This window comes from Mesoplodon bidens, assembly GCF_964165515.1.
Source record: "Mesoplodon bidens genome assembly, chromosome: 13".
Taxonomy (NCBI): domain Eukaryota; kingdom Metazoa; phylum Chordata; class Mammalia; order Artiodactyla; family Ziphiidae; genus Mesoplodon; species Mesoplodon bidens.
Genome location: NC_138169.1, coordinates 7,156,672 through 7,174,555, shown reverse-complemented (window position 1 = coordinate 7,174,555; position 17,884 = coordinate 7,156,672). Strand labels below are relative to the sequence as shown.

Sequence of the window (17,884 nt, the reverse complement as noted above, 5' to 3'; positions counted from 1 at the left end):
ATGTTCTCAGAAAGTATGCCAAAATAAAACCCAGTTTCAGAAATAAGAGATGAAATGGGGCTGGCCAAAGAAACAGATCCAGACCCCACTTCTGCTGTTTTCTGTGTAGCCTTGGGCAAATTACTTACATTCTGAGTCCTCCCTATCCCCCTTTGCACTTTTTTTTTTTTTTTTTGGCAGTACGCAGGCCTCTCACCATTGTGGCCTCTCCCACTGAGGAGCACAGGCTCCGGACGTGCAGGCTCAGTGGCCATGGCTCACGGGCCCAGCCGCTCCGCGGCATGTGGGATCCTCCCGGACCGGGGCACGGACCCGTGTCCCCTGCATCGGCAGGCGGACTCTCAACCACTGTGCCACCAGGGAAGCCCCCCCGCTTTGCACCTTTTCCTCATCTGTAAAATAGGAATGCGCACTATGCTAAATGACCAGCTGCCTTTCTCCCTCTACCTTGTCTTTCCCTACCTTTAAAAAATATATACCGCAGGTATATAATTGGAGGATTAGTTGGTAACACAATACGGTCAGAAAATCCAAGGACCAGACAAGTAATATGTCTAAGCCAGCTGGATGTAAAATGGCAACTGACACCAAGCTTAGGGTCAAGGAGATAAATGAAAGGGAGGGAGACTGGGGTACATGGGGAATGTGTGACCAACACACAAAGTAGATGTTCACTACTCAACTCTAGGCATGTTAACACGAGGTGAGGAATGTGGGCCCAGGATTGTCAGGTACTCCTATTTTTCAAGAGAACCTGGAAATCAGTATGTTTATGTGTTTGCAACACATTCAAAAATTTTCAAAATAATGTGGAGGCCAAACAAAACACTTGTCAATTGGTTTTCATCCACAGGCTGCCAGTTTGCAATCTGTTAGATGTCTCTTAACTGCTAGGACAATATAGAACTTTTGGCATGTTATGGGCAACATGGGTTGGACTGGGAACGTGAGCAGTAAATAATCTTAAAGAAAAAATGCATTCTTATTTTCCAAAAATCAACTTCCAAGTAAGCTGCTGGCACTCAACTGTTAAGTAAACTGATACTGCCAACACTTGTTCTCCTGGTCCCCATTCAAAACCTCAGGCACAGGTTGCTTTGCTGTCTCTCCAATTCTGTATTTCATTCCCAGTCTTACCAATCCTCTGGTATCATTATGTGCAGTCCCCTTACTCTCTTTTTCCTTTCCCCTCATCCTTTCCAATCACCTTTGCAATCCCTAGAGTTTAGTTCCTTATCACTTCCCTTCTGGACTACTTAACCCACCTCCTAACCTGTCTCTTCTTCCCAACCCATCCTGAGTCACTAATAGGTCCCTCTACTTCCAGTGGCCCTCACTGGTGCTGCTCCAAGTCCCAAGTCCATCAAATTCAATTCAGGACCCTCCACAGAGCCCCCAATCAACCATTCCAATTTCTTCCTGCAAGCCAAGTATCCTAAGCATATAGCTACCACCTCCTCTGTGCTTATTAATGCTGTAGCTCCCTTCCTAAAATGCCCTCTCAAAGTCTCTCCAGACTCGACACCCAAACTCCATGACATCTCTTCCATAAATGAAGTCCTGGGCTTCCCAGGTGGCGCAGTGGTTAAGAATCCGCCTGCCAATGCAGGGGACACGGGTTCGATCCCTGGCCTGGAAGATCCCACATGCCACGGAGCAACTGAGCCCATGCGCCACAACTACTAAGCCTGCGCTCTAGAGACCGTGCTCTGCAACAAGAGAAGCCACGACAATGAGAAGCTTGTGCACCACAATGAAGAGTAACCCCCGCTCGCCGCAACTAAAGAAAACCCACGCGCAGCAACGAAAACCCAACACAACCAAAAATAAAAATAAATTTATTAAAAAAAAAAAGTGAAGTCCTCCTAGGTCATCTGAGTCTCATCTTCCTACAAACTCATAAGCCCTATCGCGAGCATCACTATTTACCTCTTGCTGTACCTTATATTACTACGTAAACCATGTGGTGTTAATTATATGTTTATTAAAAAATGGGGAGCCAGAAACTCACCACACAGAGGCAGGGTTATACACTACGTAATTATTAAATACATGCACAGAATCAATTTACCTGAAGCACATAGCATTTCCAAAATGTAAAAAAAATGTTAACATATAATTACTCACAACTAAACCATTATATGATCTGACATCCCATAACCAACTATATAATAAGGCTCAATCCTAAAATGAACATAATTATCAAATGCTTTTGGTTAACTCCACATTGTCCTTTTTACTTATCAGATGAAATTCACAATAGAAAAGTGTCAGTACTTTGTATAATACTCTATCTATCACATATGTATGTTATAATCACCTTGTTTAGCATATATTAATTTATTCCAGTGAGGTTTAATGCTTGTTCGTTAGTTTATGTGGCTGAGAAGCTCCCCTTCACCCCAAAAAAAGTTTTCTGAGGGCTACACTTAGTCAAGTGTACTTTCATACCACACAAAATTACAGATATAGCTTCTGAAACTCACCATGGTCGGGGAGAAACTCCTCATTTTCATGTCATTTATCCATATTCTTGCTACTTCTTTATTAGAAGACTCTTTCTTTACTGTGCCATTGCTTACATCAGCTGAGGGGGAGAAATAATTTACATTTTAGAACAAAATATCTATTTTCCTACAGTTTTCTAAAAATTCAGTAAAGTTTACCCACTTCACAAACCAAAGAATACCAATCTGCTTATCTCTAACTTAAATTAAGCATAAGGATAAAAATATTCAAGCTATATGTCATTATGGAGGTAAGAATTAACATTAGAAAACAAATTAAAAGGAAACGTATGCACAGGAAATTTGAAAACTATTTATCTAAAAGACACCTTAACCAGAACACTATTTGGCAGTTTATTTCAAAACAATTACCCACAGCCAGCATTACTCTGAGACACTTCACTTGGTGCAAAACCTGGTATTATCACCAAGATAGAATCAATTGCACCTTATCTGGAGGTACTTACTAACTTTCAAGGCAAAATAATTACTTCTGGAATGAAAAAAAAAAACAGTTTGGGAACTCTACTTGTCTTCCCTCAGAATAAAGATCCAAAGAATGAACCTGTTCTTCTATACCAGTGGTTTGCAAATTCTTTTTAGATATAGCACAAGAACCTCTCCATCAAAGTATCAATCAAAGTAGAATTACTGGGCTTCCCTGGTGGTGCAGTGGTTAAGAATCCGCCTGCCAATGCAGGGGACACGGGTTCGAGCCCTGGTCCGGGAAGATCCCACGTGCCACGGAGCAACTAAGCCCGTGCGCCACAACTACTGAGCCTGCGCTCTAGAGCCCGCGAGCCACAACTACTAAAGCCCACGCACCTAGAGCCCGTGCTCTGCAACAAGAGAAACCACAGCAGTGAGAAGCCCATGCACCGCAACGAAAAGTAGCCCTCACTTGCCGCAACTAGAGAAAGCCCGCGCGCAGCAACAAAGACCCAACAGAACCAAAAATTAATTAATTAATTAATTAATTATTTTTAAAAGTAGAACTACTTGGTTGAGAAGTTCTGAGCCCCTGTAACTAGCCTCCATCCTCCAAGTATACCTGAACCACTCTCAGTAGCTGATATTCTTGCCATTACAGTGTGAAAATTACACCAGGAGAACGGATTATGACCTTATGTATTCTACCAAAAGATAGGGAGTATTCGGGTGGTCTGTCACTTGGGACTACAAAATGGGATTAAAGTGTTAGCAAAATAAGGAAGCTGGTACAGAGATAATAAATTTACTTAGGAGCACAGATCTGTTTAATATAACTGTGGAAGAGCCACTGAACAGTTCATAGAAAGAGTTACAGGACTGGAGCTCAACTGAGAGATCAGAATGCAAAGAGAAAGCTAAAGGGCTATGGGCTCCAAAAGGGGCAGAGAACATGCAGGGAATTCCCTGGCGGTCCAGTGGTTAGGACTCCATGCTTTCACTGCCGCTGAGGGCCTGGGTTCAATCTCTGGTTGGGGAACTAAGATCCCACAAGCCATGCGGGGCAGCCAAAAAAAGAGAAAGAGAGAGAACATGCAAAACCTCGCTCTTTGCAGTCTGATACTTTTAACATTACCTCGCTCTTTGCAGTTTGATACTTTTAACATTCTTCCCTTTCAGTAAAAAGATGACCCTCTCCTACAACACAAAAGTTGGTTTATCTTTGGCATTCACTTACCATGTTTCTTTTTCAGCCCTGGTCTAGTCTGACAATTTCTCAGCCTTCCACACAAGGATGGCCTTGACTTGCAATCTTTTGCCTTTTAAGAAGTATTATGCTGGATGTGGGAGACGTTACTGTACGAGCTATTACTCGGTCAGCTCCAAAGCTCTTTTGTTTTGCTCTCTAAACTCTTTCCTCACAATGGCACAGCAGCAGTCTTTCTCCTCATTAAATCCAAAGACTTTAATGAAAAGCAGCTTCTACTAACTGCTGATCACCCCTAAGTCTCCCAGCAGCCATTCCAGATGCTGCCCTGTACCTCAGCTAGGTCAGGGCCGTGGTCCTGTTCTCCATGGCACAGAATGGAAATCAATCCTGAGACAGTTAAAATGATTTCTCAACGGGCATCTAGCTGCCAGGCTCCAGTCAGTTCAGGACAATAACCTTAAGACTACAGCCAAAAGGCACAAAGGTACGGACTCAAAGATTAGATTATCTGATATTTTTAATTGCATTTGTCACTGAAGACAAAGTTAGTTCTGCATCACCTACAAACACTCCTTGCTCATTCCTTCAGAATGCCCCAGCCCTCTACTTTATTATTATTTTTTTTAATATTTATTTATTTGGCTGAGCCAGGTCTTAGTTGCGGCATGCGGGATCTTCATGGCCGGGGTGCGGGATCTTTAGTTGTGGCACGCGGGATCTAGTTCCCTGACCAGGGATTGAACCCAGGACCCCTGCACTGGGAGTGCAGAGTCTTAACCACTGGACCACCAGGGAAGTCCCTGGCCCTCTACTCTATAAACACAAGCACATTAGAACTTCCCAGCAATCAATTCTGCTACAAAATTATAGATCGGGTGTTAAAACTTATCTCTCTCAATTGGAAAAATAAAGCAGCTGTTTAGAAGGAGGAACTCTCTATTCAATATCCAGCACCCCATTCCAAGAGCCCAGTGGGATGCTATGTATTAGTATAAATCACCAGGCAGGGAGTCAAATACTATTTAGCTCAATGGAAAAAGGAAGGAAAGAATATCCCTCTTAAAGAGTTCACATTTTGGGAATTCCCTGGCAGTCCAGTGATTAGGACTCGGCGCTTTCACTGATGAGGCCCAGGTTCAACCCCTGGTCAGGAAACTAAGATCCTGTAAACCGAGTGGCACAGCCAAAAAAAGAAAAAAAAGAGTTCACATTTTTCAGTTTCTAAAACTATACTACTAAAATTTGATATAGCCAAAGTTAAAAAAAAATTCTATTTTACCCTTAAAATTACCTTACTACACTAAATACAAAGCTTCCTCTAAGCATTCCACTTAAATACAACCTCTTCCTGACCCATATTCCATTTTCCATTTTTCTCCACGTGCCTACCCCTATCTAACATACTATATACTTTATTTGTTTATTATCTGTTTTTCTCCACTCGAATGCAAGCTCTATGAGGGCAGAGATTTCAACAGTTTTCTTCCCAGCCATAGTCTCAGAATCCTAGAACAGGGACTTCCCTAGCAGTCCAGCGGTTAAGATTCAATGCTCCCACTGCAGGGGGCATGGGTTCGATCCCTGGTCAAGGCACTAAGATCCCACATGCCTCGCAGTGTGGCAATTAATAAATAAATAAATATCTGTTGAATAAATGAGCAATAAAAAAGCGACTCCAGAGAAGAAAAAATTTTAATTTATACTGTTTTATGCATAAATGAATTCCTAAAAAAGAGTGATCAAATCACTGTTGAGCTTTTTCTCTTTAGATCTAAAGCTACACTTAAAGCACTATGGATTAGCTAGTGGTAATGATTGCACAACTCTGTGAATATACTAAAATCCACTGAATTGTACCCCTTTAAAAGGTACAATGGTACCTTATTAAAAAAGTATTTTGAGTGCTCACTCTTCAAAGAAAATATAGTGACTTACTATTCATTTTCAGTACAATGAAAGTTTATGTATTTTGAAAGAAAACTTACTAAAAAACACGACTACCGACATACAATGAAGCTAATGACAAGCAAAATCATAAAACTGTTAAGAGTTAAAATAGCGAAGTATCAGTTTAAAGCCCATTACACCTCAAGCATGGTCCAAGGACCACCAGCAACAACACCTCTAAAAAGCTTGTGAGAAATGCAGAATCTTGGTCCCCATCACAGACCTACTGAATATGATTCTGTTTTTGTACAAAGATCCCCAAGTGACTCACAGTTTAAAGTTTGAAAAGCACTGATTTAAATGACTGAGAAAAATGTTAACCAGTTATTCACAAATTTATAAAACTGAGATCTCATGGTGTTCATGTAGCCACTTGGTAATTCCACAACTCATTTTAAAGCTTAAGGCTAAGGCTTCTAAATTTTTGCTTCCCTTGAATTGCATAAATACTGTAAGTCCACAGAGTCATGCAGATATCATCTCCTGTCATGACTACTTCTTTTAAAACCTAAGCAAACCCTTAAAAACACACTGACATCTCTTAACGAAGGCAAGCAGTTGACACTATTGAAAACAAAAAGACTTACTAGCTGCTGTTGCAACTGGCTGAGCAATATTAGCCGGTGGCTTCAGTTTCATGAGTTCGTTCAGACTATTATTTTTTAGCAGGTCCTTCAGTTGAACCTGGTCTTTTGAAGGTGCGGAGGTCATGGCGCTTCGTGCTGCTGGTGCTGAGACTGAAGGACGTGTGTTTGCAGTAGTCTGAAGGAACTTTGTTAAAGTGATGGTTTGCCTATTCGTGGTTACAGGTGGTGTTTTAGTCATTACAAGTGTAGATCCCAAAGTCGGAAGCTGATTTATTTGATTCAGCACAAATGTTGTAGTAGATGGAGGCTGCTGCTAGAAAAGAAAACCATATACGTCACACCTGTGAAAAATTCTTTATTCTCTAATGCAACCCATATCCACAAACACAGGAGGCCATTTAAAACTCTAAAACTGACTTATTAAGAATCTTACCCAACCACTGGCACTTTGGTTCTAATAAATATCATTAGATATAAACTACCTAGTTAAAATACACCATTTGAGAAAAAGAAGGTATAGTAGTAGTGTTGGGGGCAGCAAGCATAAAATGAGAGTATCCTAAGCAAGCTGTGATGTATAGTCACCCTACATAACACAAGGACTAGGAACATAATTTCTAATCCCAGCACTGCCCCCAACTAATAAGATAACCTTAAGCAAATCACTTTACCTCTGGAGGCCCGGGCTCTCTGAAGACCATTTTCCATTTCTAACATTCTATGATTCCTGTCCAATGCTTTGTCTGCTATCATACAGACTATACTAACATTTAACTTAATAAGATAAGACCACCAAGCAGAGTTTTAAATTCCTATGCCCTATGAATGATCCACCCAGGTAAATTACAAATATCAGTGATAATGCGGATGCTTCCTTTGAGCCTAAGGCGAAGCTACACAGCATTTTATTTTTATAGTTGGGGGGTGGGAGTTAGGAGTTGGACAAAGATGAAAAAAAAAAGTCAAGATTTGAGGATAACAAATGTCTGTGACTTCAACCAACTAAAGTACAACACAGATTTTTTTTTTTTTTTTTTTTTTTGGCGGTAGGCAGGCCTCTCATTGTTGTGGCCTCTCCCGTTGCGGAGCACAGGCTCCGGACGCGCAGGCTCAGCGGCCATGGCTCACTGGCCCAGCCACTCCACGGCATGTGGGATCTTCCCGGACCGGGGCACGAACCCACGTCCCCTGCATCGGCAGGCGGACTCCCAACCACTGCGCCACCAAGGAAGCCCCAACACAGATATTTTTATAAATTTAAGTCTATTTCTACTTCCTTCCCCCTTCAAATTATTTGTTATTTCTCCATGACTTCTCTAACAAGAATCTTCTAGATTACTATTGATTTTAAATGTAACTCTCAACAATAATTTATCAAAAGTTATCAAATTTTAACCAGTCTAATGATTTTATACCAGTAGAGCTTAAGTTAATAATTGCTATGTGTAGGGAGTTTCCTGTGGCCTACTGGTTAGGATTCAGGGCTTTCACTGCCATGGCCCGGGTTCAATCCCTGGTTGGGGAACTGAGATCCCACAATCCGTGCAGCCCAGCCTACAGTAACAACAACAACGAAAACTGCTATGTTTAGAGCAAGGTCAGCGGAACTCTACATTTAAAGCACAATAACAATCACATAAAAATTATATATACCAATGGACAAAAGCTGAACTAAACAAGTAAAAATGAAAAGTGTAGTGGGTTAACATGTAGTTCATCTTTACTTCATGAATTTTCTATCACTTGCAATAAATAACCTAAAAAAATGGGGGTTTCTTTCCCCCTAATCTTTGGATCAACATAACTACCAGAAGAGTGAAAGAAACGTTTTATAAAGTAGGAGGTGAGAGTAGATAGAATACTGGGAAGGAAGGAGCAAAAAGCAGAACTAGTGAAATAAAACTATTTCGTATTAAAGGTTATTTTCTTACTACAACCCTAAACTATTTTCATAGTAATGCCAAATCTAAATAATTCTTACCCTAACATTTAACAGGGCTGGAGTAGTTAGCGTCTCTGCTTCTTGTTTAACAGGAACTGCTGCTTCAGTCTCCAAACCTAGTTCTAATGCACTAAGTGGCACTGACTGGAGAGAAAACAACATCAGAGAAAGATATAAAGAGTGACGGCAGTGAGTTCTGTTTCAAGAACAAGCGATGTATTTATTTTATTTAAAAACTTTTTCAAGCTTTACATTCGAACGGAATGTAAAATCACTGGTACCAGGTATAAAGTAACAATCTTTGCAAGCACAACATCTTCACTAAACTACGCTAACACCAGAATCTTATTTTTGCTTTCAGAGAATGTGTATAGTGAAACCTCAGAAAAATATTCCTATAAAGTCCAAAGACAAATATTGAGATTAGTGATCCTCCCACAATAACTCTAAGCAATTCATCTCTTACGTTATATATCAAAGCAGAAAATAATGTCTTGATTTTCACTGCCAAGTATTTTCCACTTTGTGAATAAAGACTAATAATCAACATAAAAGTAACAGTCACATGCATATTTAAAATTAAGGCTTAACAATACCTATTTCTATAATAGAAAATAAAATTAAGAAAAAACTCACTTTTTACAGAGGCTTTGGAAAACTCTTACCTGCTGTACAGGAGGGGTAGGTGTTGGAATTGCAAGCCCCGCATCTCCAGCATCAATATCAAAGAGGTCATTCGGACTAATTCCACTCTCGCTCAAAGCAGCAAGTAGTAAATCTTGCCCTGGCTCCACCATCTTTAGAACAAAATATTAAATATTAACATAAAAAAACTTAAAATGACAATTAACTCTCTTCTAAATATAAACCAACATTTTCTACCGGATCCATTAATTCAATATTTATGAAGAACCTGCTACACAGCAGGCAAAAAAAGGATGAAAGAGAAATAGTCTCTGATCCCAAGAAATTCACATTAAAATGGAAAGGACAGAAAAGTACGTAAATCACAGAAAGAGTATATGTTACAAAATGCTGTGGGAACAGAGAAGGAAATGCTGAATTCACCTGGGGAGAGAGATTACAAAGATGACAATGGAGCCAAGCCTCCGGTAAGAAATTGCCAGGTAGACAAGGATCTTCTGGATAGTGCATTCAAACTTATGGGGGCACGAACGATGCTGGCACTCTAAGAAGGATGGCTAGAGCAGTGCAACATGGGTACGGAAGCTCAGAACAGAAATACGAGGTTCACACAGATGATGGCAAGAGACGAAGACGTTTTCGCCCACAGCTCTGAACACCATGCTGGAGAGCTCATTTAATCCTGTGAGAACCATGGGTCACTAAAGGGTTTTCAGACAGAGGACTGCAAAACATAGTCAGATTTGTGACTTAGAAAAATTACTCCACAGCCGTATGGAAGCAAACTGAGAATGGGTAGAGTAAGACCAAGGCAGGGAGACATCTTAGGAAACTGCTACAGCAGATCAGGAAAAAGATGATGTGCTGTAACAGTAAGATGTAAAGAGAAAGAAGGGGGAATGGATTCCAAGATATTTAAGGAGAATCCATAAGACTAAGTTTAAATAAAAGCTCAAAATGGAAGGGAGAACATGAAACACACACAAAAAAACATGAGTTGATGGATAATTAGAGTTAAGCCAAGAGAAAATGAAAAAGGTTGAGCCCAGGAGACCTAAAAGATGAGATATATGGAGTTTAGGGGGAAAATGCCTAATTCGAGCAGGCAAATACACTTTCAGCTGGGGTTTTCCAACTGTACTCATAGGAGCCAAATCAAAGTATTCTACCACTAAGATGGATTTTTATCCATTTTGTAGGGAAAAAAAGTTTAACAGAGCTTTCTTAATTTTAACTTTTCTCATTAATTTATCTGAAATAACCAATTTATATACACAAACATAATTATGAGAAATCTGACTACTTGTATTTATCAAAGAACTAACTTCACATTACATAAATATACTAATTTTCAGCTAGTCCATTCATTCTCAGACTGTGCAATGCAATTAAATGTTTCATTATGTCCTACAAAAAAAAAAGTTGTTAGCCAAGAATACCATGACCACGACTCCCCAGCATAGAAGAACCACTGTTTTAGATCAAAGCAGGACATTTCATAGAGAAATTCTCTACTAGGTAGGTCTACGTCGCTTGTACATCATTTACAAAGATGTTCTAAAGGAAATACGAGTGAGTTTAAAGTGGAAACCACGGACATCCAGGAATGAAACGAAGGGCAGACCTACCGTTTAAAGGATGAGAGGAAGGACAGCCCAAAGGAGATTTCCCCAAAATGTTTCAGAGAAAAGAAAAGAAGTCTAAGGAAGAAAGCATTTTGAGCAGATAGGAGGAAGGGAAGGGAACTGACAGTGACTAAGTATCTTTTACAAGCCTGGCACAGTGTCAGGCTCTTCATGTCCATCACTAGCCCATGACAACCCTGAGCAAGGTAAGTATTATAATTCTAGAAAGGAAACTGAGGCTCAAAAAGCTTAAATTACCTGCCCAAGGTCACACCCAGATCTAGACTGTTAAAATTCCCAAAGCCCATGCATTCTCTTTCCAATGAGTAGATCAAGAAGTCAATATTGGTAACCCGTGAAGTTTCAATACCTAACTTCGGAATAAACGCCTGAGATTAAAACTGGAAAGGGGAGAATTAGTATTAAACAACAAGATGGAAATATGAAAGAACCAGATGACAGAGGAGACAAGGAGAAATGTCACAATATGGGTTTAATATACAACTGATCCATTTTGGGGCTTCCCTGGTGGCGCAGTGGTTAAGAGTCCGCCTGCCAATGCAGGGGACATGGGTTCGAGCCCTGGTCCAGGACTATCCCACATGCCGCGGAGCAGCTAAGCCCGTGCGCCACAACTACTGAGCCTGCGCTCTAGGGCCCGCGAGCCACAGCTACTGAGCCCACGTTCCACAACTACTGAAGCCCGCGTGCCTAGAGCCCATGCTCTGCAACAAGAGAAGCCACTGCAATGAGAAGCCCACACACCACAACGAAAAGTAGCCCCCGCTCGCCACAATTAGAGAAAGCCTGCACACAGCAACGAAGACCCAACACAGCCAAAAATAAATAAATTAAATAAATTTATTTAAAAAAAAGTTGATCCATTTTTCTAATACATAGTTGACCACACTTTACAAACTAGTATCCTAGTACACAGTACAAATATGTACCAAGAGAGCAAACCAATGCTTTAAAAATATTTTCAATTTATAAAATACTGCATTACAACCAATGACCTATGGGAATACAGGGTCTTAGTCCACTTGCTATGGCTAATTTTGACCTAGATTAATAATTCCTGAGACTATCAAAATGTCATCTTTATTAAAGTAAATATTGGAAATAATTATTTACATTTGAAACAAAAACACATTCTTTTAAACCAATGATTCCTAAACTACAGACCACAGAAAGCTTGGAGGCCGAGGGATCCATTAATCCATGTGTTACTGAATTCACGAGAGCTTTCTGAAATATATTTTCTGAAAAATTAGCATTATACGTACAAAAATATCATGGAAGAGAGTTATTTGGGGAATAAACTTATTGGAGTCCATAAGAAATGATGGCAACAGTTATAAGTAACATTATCAGTGACCTACTCAAAATGCATAGGAATCACAATTTGAGACCCTCTGATCTGAGCAGTGACCTAGTACTGACAATGCCTGTAAGAGACATTGTCTTTTACGAGGTATTAATGAAAGAGATTTTAATTTTATATACATCTTATACACAAACAAAATCAAGGGATCCTTTCTCTCAAGCCAATTGGGCACAAATTCCCTACTTGCACTTTTTTTGCATGAGAAGTGGGGAGGGGATGGAGAGGACACATCTATGCCATTCTCTAACTCCATTAAGCGAAACCCTTAATATTTAATCATATTCCTATTCTGAAACTATCAGTATTACAGACTCACAGAATTTCAGTGCTCAAGCTGACAGAGCCCCTAAAAGGTTATATTATGCAACCTTCCCCACATTTTACAAACAAGTAAGATTTATTCCTGAGAGGGAAAAAAACATTTTCACTTTGAACCCACTAAGTATAATGTAAACACAAACACTGTTAGGTGCAAAAGAACTGCTAACTACTAACTACAGAGTGATTCTATCTCAAACAATGGACAAAAAAAAGGTTCCATTTTTATCATAAATACATTTGAAAATACCACCTATTCAAAATAGTACACCTATGAAAGCGTCTATGATAAATAAGGACTAATGACACAGTAGCAGAGAGAAACTAAGAGACATCCTTGGCAGGAAGAGAATCCTGAGAAACAACAGCCAATCAGAAGAATGAAAGGATACAGTTCCCACTGAGAACACCAACACTGAAACCTATCAACAAGGACAAGGTTCCTCTTGTTGAGACCGAAGCAGATCTTTATAGCTCTGGGCAGATACAAGAGATGTACCTGCAGCAGCAACAGCAGTACACTACAGAGGCTGAGGAGACTATGAAGTCAAGGGGAAAACCTGGTTTCAAATACTGGCTACACCATCTGCTAAGTAGTGTAACACAGTTAAGTAATAACTTGTGACTCAATTTCCTCATCTTCAAATGGGAATAAAAATAGAACCTACTTTACAGGATCGCTGTGTTGAGTAAATATTACACTACATGGAATAAATATTAGCTACTATTAACCATCATATTGATAAACATTACTATAATGTTCAAAAAACGTTTTCCTTCAAATTGCTGATACAACATTTTATATCTAGAATACAAACTTTACCTGTTGGCAATTTATTCACTAATTAACTTCCACATTAGTTCTATAAAATACTAGCCCCCTTTTTACTCAAGTGTCATACATCCAATATGTCTAATCAATTAGCATATCTAGAAGAAACTGGTAGACATCTTTAAATGTGCACATATAATGTCATTTTAAAACTATCTTTGCCGGACATCCCTGGTGGTGCAGTGGTTAAGAATCCCCCTGCTGGGCTTCCCTGGTGGTGCAATGCTTGAGAGTCCGCCTGCCGATGCAGGGGACACGGGTTCGTACCCCGGTCCGGGAAGATCCCACATGCCGTGGAGCAGCTGGGCCCGTGGGCCATGGCCGCTGAGCCTGTGCGTTCGGAGCCTGTGCTCCGCCAACGGGAGAGGCCACAGCAGTGAGAGGCCCGCGTACCGCAAAGAAAAAAAAAAAAAAAGAATCCCCCTGCCAATGCAGGGGACACGGGTTCGAGCCCTGTCTGGGAAGACCCCACATGCTGTGGAGCAACTAAGCCTGTGCACCACAACTACTGAGCCTGCGTGCCACAACTACTGAGCCTGCGTGCCACAACTACTGAGCCTGCGTGCCACAACTACTGAAGCCCACGCACCCTAGAGCTCCGAAACAAGAGAAGCCACCGCAATGAGAACCCCGTGCACCGAAACCAAGAGTAACCTCCACTCGCCAAAACTAGAGAAAACCCGCACGCAGCAACAAAGACCCAACGCAGCCAAAAATAAAATAAATTTAAATTTATTTTTTAAAAAAAGAAATATCTTTGCCTGAAAAGGATTTTTCTCTTTACTTAATAGTGCTAAACATGTCTAATTTTTGACCCAACTCTGTTTTGTTTTTTGGGTTTTTTTTTTTGCGTTACGCGGGCCTCTCACTGTTGTGGCCTCTCCTGTTGCAGAGCACAGGCTCCGGACGCGCAGGCTCAGCGGCCATGGCTCACGGGCCCAGCCACTCGGCGGCATGTGGGATCTTCCCGGACCGGGGCACGAACCCGTGTCCCCTGCATCGGCAGGCAGACTCTCAACCACTGCGCCACCAGGGAAGCCCCCAACTCTGTTTTTATGTAGCCTGGATGTCGATGACTGGCACTCAGCTTAAGAATCTGAAGGATAATGATCCACTTAGAATTTAGCTGGTTAAGTCTATCAACAAGTATTCATTAAGTGTCTACTGAATGCTGGTTCCTTAAGAGTATCAGGAGGAAGGGAAGGTAGGTATGAAGAAGTTTGCTAAAAAGGATTTTCTTTACCTAAAAGGATATAATCTGTATTTTTTAACACCTACTTCCCCAAGCAGCGATTGCTCAGTAAAGTGCCCCTCCCCTCACTCTCACTGCAAAACCTATAGGAAGAATGGAATCACAAAGGAATGTGCAGATTATATACAAGTTTCAAAAATGCTTTGAAAAAAAAGCCCAAGAAAGATTTGGGTGGGGGGGACTACTTTCTCCATCACAACATCAAAATCAGATGGCTAGTCTTCTCGACATTCACTATATGGTTGGAATTCTTTAACTCTCAAAATAATCCATGAGTAAAAACTACCCGTTATTCCCTTGTCACAGATGAGAAACAGGCTTAGAGAGATGAACTGTAACAAGGTAACAACAAAGCAAGCTTGGAGCAGAATTACAAACCTAGGAGGGCTGATACCAGCGCCCTGCACCCTGCGCCCCACCCCCCCAGAATTCTGTGCTGTTAAATCCATACCAGTATTTTTCAAACTGCTGGTCACAACAATGTTGTCAAATAATTTAAGTTTGTCATGACCAGTATTTTTTAATATTTCAAATATAGAATATTCAAATATTTTAAATAAAGACAATTAATGCAGCACACGCAGAGAGGGTAAACATTATTTCATGAAACTGAGTTCTATGCATGCATTATGTACTAGGTCACAACGTAAAACACATTTCTTACTGTGGAATGCATTAAAAAAGATTTGAAAATCACTGCTCTGTGCTATATACTGTCTCCCAAGAGGTAAATAAGCAAGTTAATTTGACGGGTTTTATACCATATTTTTTTTTATAAAAGAGAGTTCCTGCTCTTCGAGGGCCTATCCTTTCCATCTACAGAAAATTTCACTGGTATCACAAGGCTGTCCTTATTACTTAGTAAAGCTCAACCACATCAAAGTGGATCCGTCAATTAGCATAAAAAAAGACAACTGCAAAAACTTAAGGATTACATCATCTTGGTTATTAATTGTCTATTTAGTGATAAACAATTCCTCTCGAAAGTATCTTTACACCAATTTTTGGCAGGCAAAGCACAAGAATCCACAGAGCCTCACGAAAAGTTAGGTATCTTGCTAAGAGCAGACCTCAGACCTGTGTGCTGTCTTCCTTCACAGGCAAGGCGGCTAGTCTCAAATCAAAGCTCAATTCAGAGACTAAGAAATGCCAAAATGTTATCTGTACCTAAAGTCTTTGAGGCGAAAAAAGACTTTAAAAAAGCATGAAAAGAATCTCCATACTGCACGTTTTTAAATAATAATCTCAGCAAAACCCTTAAAACATGTAAAACTGACACATAAGAGCATTCAATGGATGGATGAATGCATGGATAGATGAATGGATGATGAATTTACGATCTGGAAGCCACTCACTAAGCCTCCCTTTTTAACATTTACCCAGCAACTAAAATAAAATTTATTTAAAATTCTGGAGGTTTGTATGAAACAAAATTAGACTGGGAATAAAGTTAGACTGGGAGATAAAAAGCAGAATCCAGAGAAAAAGAGTAAAGATGTCTTATTCGATAAGGTAAACTTTGGAAACAACTTCTTTAAACATGAAAATAAAATGTTCCCTTGCTTGCGGAACTAATGTCCCACTCAAGGCAGCAGCAGCAGCAAATTCTACATTTTATCCTAGAAATTCTGTACAAACTATCTTTTGTGCAGTGATGAAGGCTTTCCCCACTGCTTATGAAAAGCAGTTCTGATTGCGGTAAATAACTGGGAAAAAAATGGAATCCCTCCGCACTGTTATCTGGTTTAACTGTCTGCAACTGTTCTGAGGAACCGCGCTAGAGCAACTAGGGGTTTGACAGCTTTCTGGACCCTCCTGGCCGACACTTTAGAAACCCTATTCTGTCTCTAATTCTGGCTGCCTAGAGAATATGAAACATTTAATTCAACATAAACTGCTAATAATCAACTTTCAAAGGTCAAAGGGGACCCAGTTTTTAACCTTCTCTCATCAACACGTGTTTAGTACAAACTTCCGGGTGCGGTTACAACTGGCTGGGCAATTCAATGGCTAAAAACGTTGCTTTATTTGACTCATTTTCTCGCCCGTTCTTTTCCCACGTTTCTCAACCAGCGACTCCCCAAAACAAAAGCCTCCCACAGTAAACGGAGCACGCACATAAAAAGAGCTTCTCTGTGCGAGGATCAAGTTAGTGGTCCGCAAACATTAACCAAACAGAAACACAAAGCCGGGGTGGAAAGGGGAGGAGCTGGATGCCAGGGTCAGGAAAGAAACAATCACAAGGGTTCAGGCACATCCAAACCTCCTCAGCGGTTAAACCGACCCCAAACCACTTCTGGGAAACCACCAGCATACACTGGTTTGGGGAACTTTAGATGCTCGGTACGCCAAACACTCTCAAAGTAAGCCAATTCCCAACCGCCTTTCCTCTCCACATAGATGCTTACTTAGGGTCCAGGAGGCGAGCTCGCTCGCTCGAGGCAAAATTAACCTAATCACCGGGTGAGGCGTGAAGGTGGCCCCACGTGCCCCACGTACCGTCCCCATCGCCCCGACAGCGAGGTAATCAGCAAACTGCAGGTGCGGGGGTTCAGATCTGGGGCGACCCTGTCGCCTCCCGGACTCGCCCTGAACCGGAACAATCATCCGGCAGGACTTCTGAAGGATTACGGAGCTCACTTTCCTGAGGGGCCAGGACCTCGCAGCCCCCGGGTCGAGCCGCGGAAGCAAGGGGGGGGACGGCCCAGGCGGAGCCGGAGCCGGCGTCCGCAGACGCTGCCTCCTCGCCCAAACGGGGTGCCTCCGGCCCGGGACAGCGGGGCCCCCGGGGCCGGAGAGCCCCACGCGCGGCGACCGCAGGGCCCGGCGCTGACGGGCGGAGGAAGCGAGCGCGTCGGGGCCGCCGCCGGGACCGTGCCCCCGAGGGCCCCCAAGGCACGCAGCTGAGGGGGCTGCGAAGGGCGAGGGAGGCCCCAAGCCGGGGTGAGGTGGCGGCCCCCCCCAGCCCGGCCCCGCACGGCCCCCTGAGGAGAGTGGGAGTGGGAGGCTGTCCGGGAGGGGGAGTGTAGAGGTAGAAAAGGGCTAAGGAGAGGACTTACTTTCCCCGCGGGATCCGACGCCGGAACAGCTTCTCCGGGTGGCGAGAGCTTGAAGAACCAGAGGCGACTGGAGCGGAGGCGGCGGCGGTTGCGGCGGCGGCAGCAGCGGCGTCCGGCTCTGCCTACCTCCCCGCCGCCATCTTG

At 41.9% G+C, this 17,884-nt stretch overlaps 1 protein-coding gene across 5 annotated transcripts in view; it reads right to left on the bottom strand.

The window, feature by feature from the left end:
• The window catches only part of SBNO1 (strawberry notch homolog 1), a 59,674-nt gene extending 41,790 nt beyond the window's left edge, over positions 1-17,884 (bottom strand). For 2 of the 5 annotated variants that reach the window (XM_081252923.1, XM_081252925.1), the window contains exons 1-5: positions 17,741-17,884; positions 9,288-9,419; positions 8,662-8,766; positions 6,681-6,993; positions 2,487-2,587 (exon numbers count right to left, since the gene is read on the bottom strand). In XM_081252923.1, the coding sequence (XP_081109049.1) occupies positions 2,487-2,587; positions 6,681-6,993; positions 8,662-8,766; positions 9,288-9,419 (651 nt within the window). In that variant the 5' untranslated portion in view covers positions 17,741-17,884. The remainder of the gene's footprint in view (positions 1-2,486; positions 2,588-6,680; positions 6,994-8,661; positions 8,767-9,287; positions 9,420-17,740) is intronic. The other 3 variants (XM_081252924.1, XM_081252926.1, XM_081252927.1) reach the window with 3 other exon arrangements.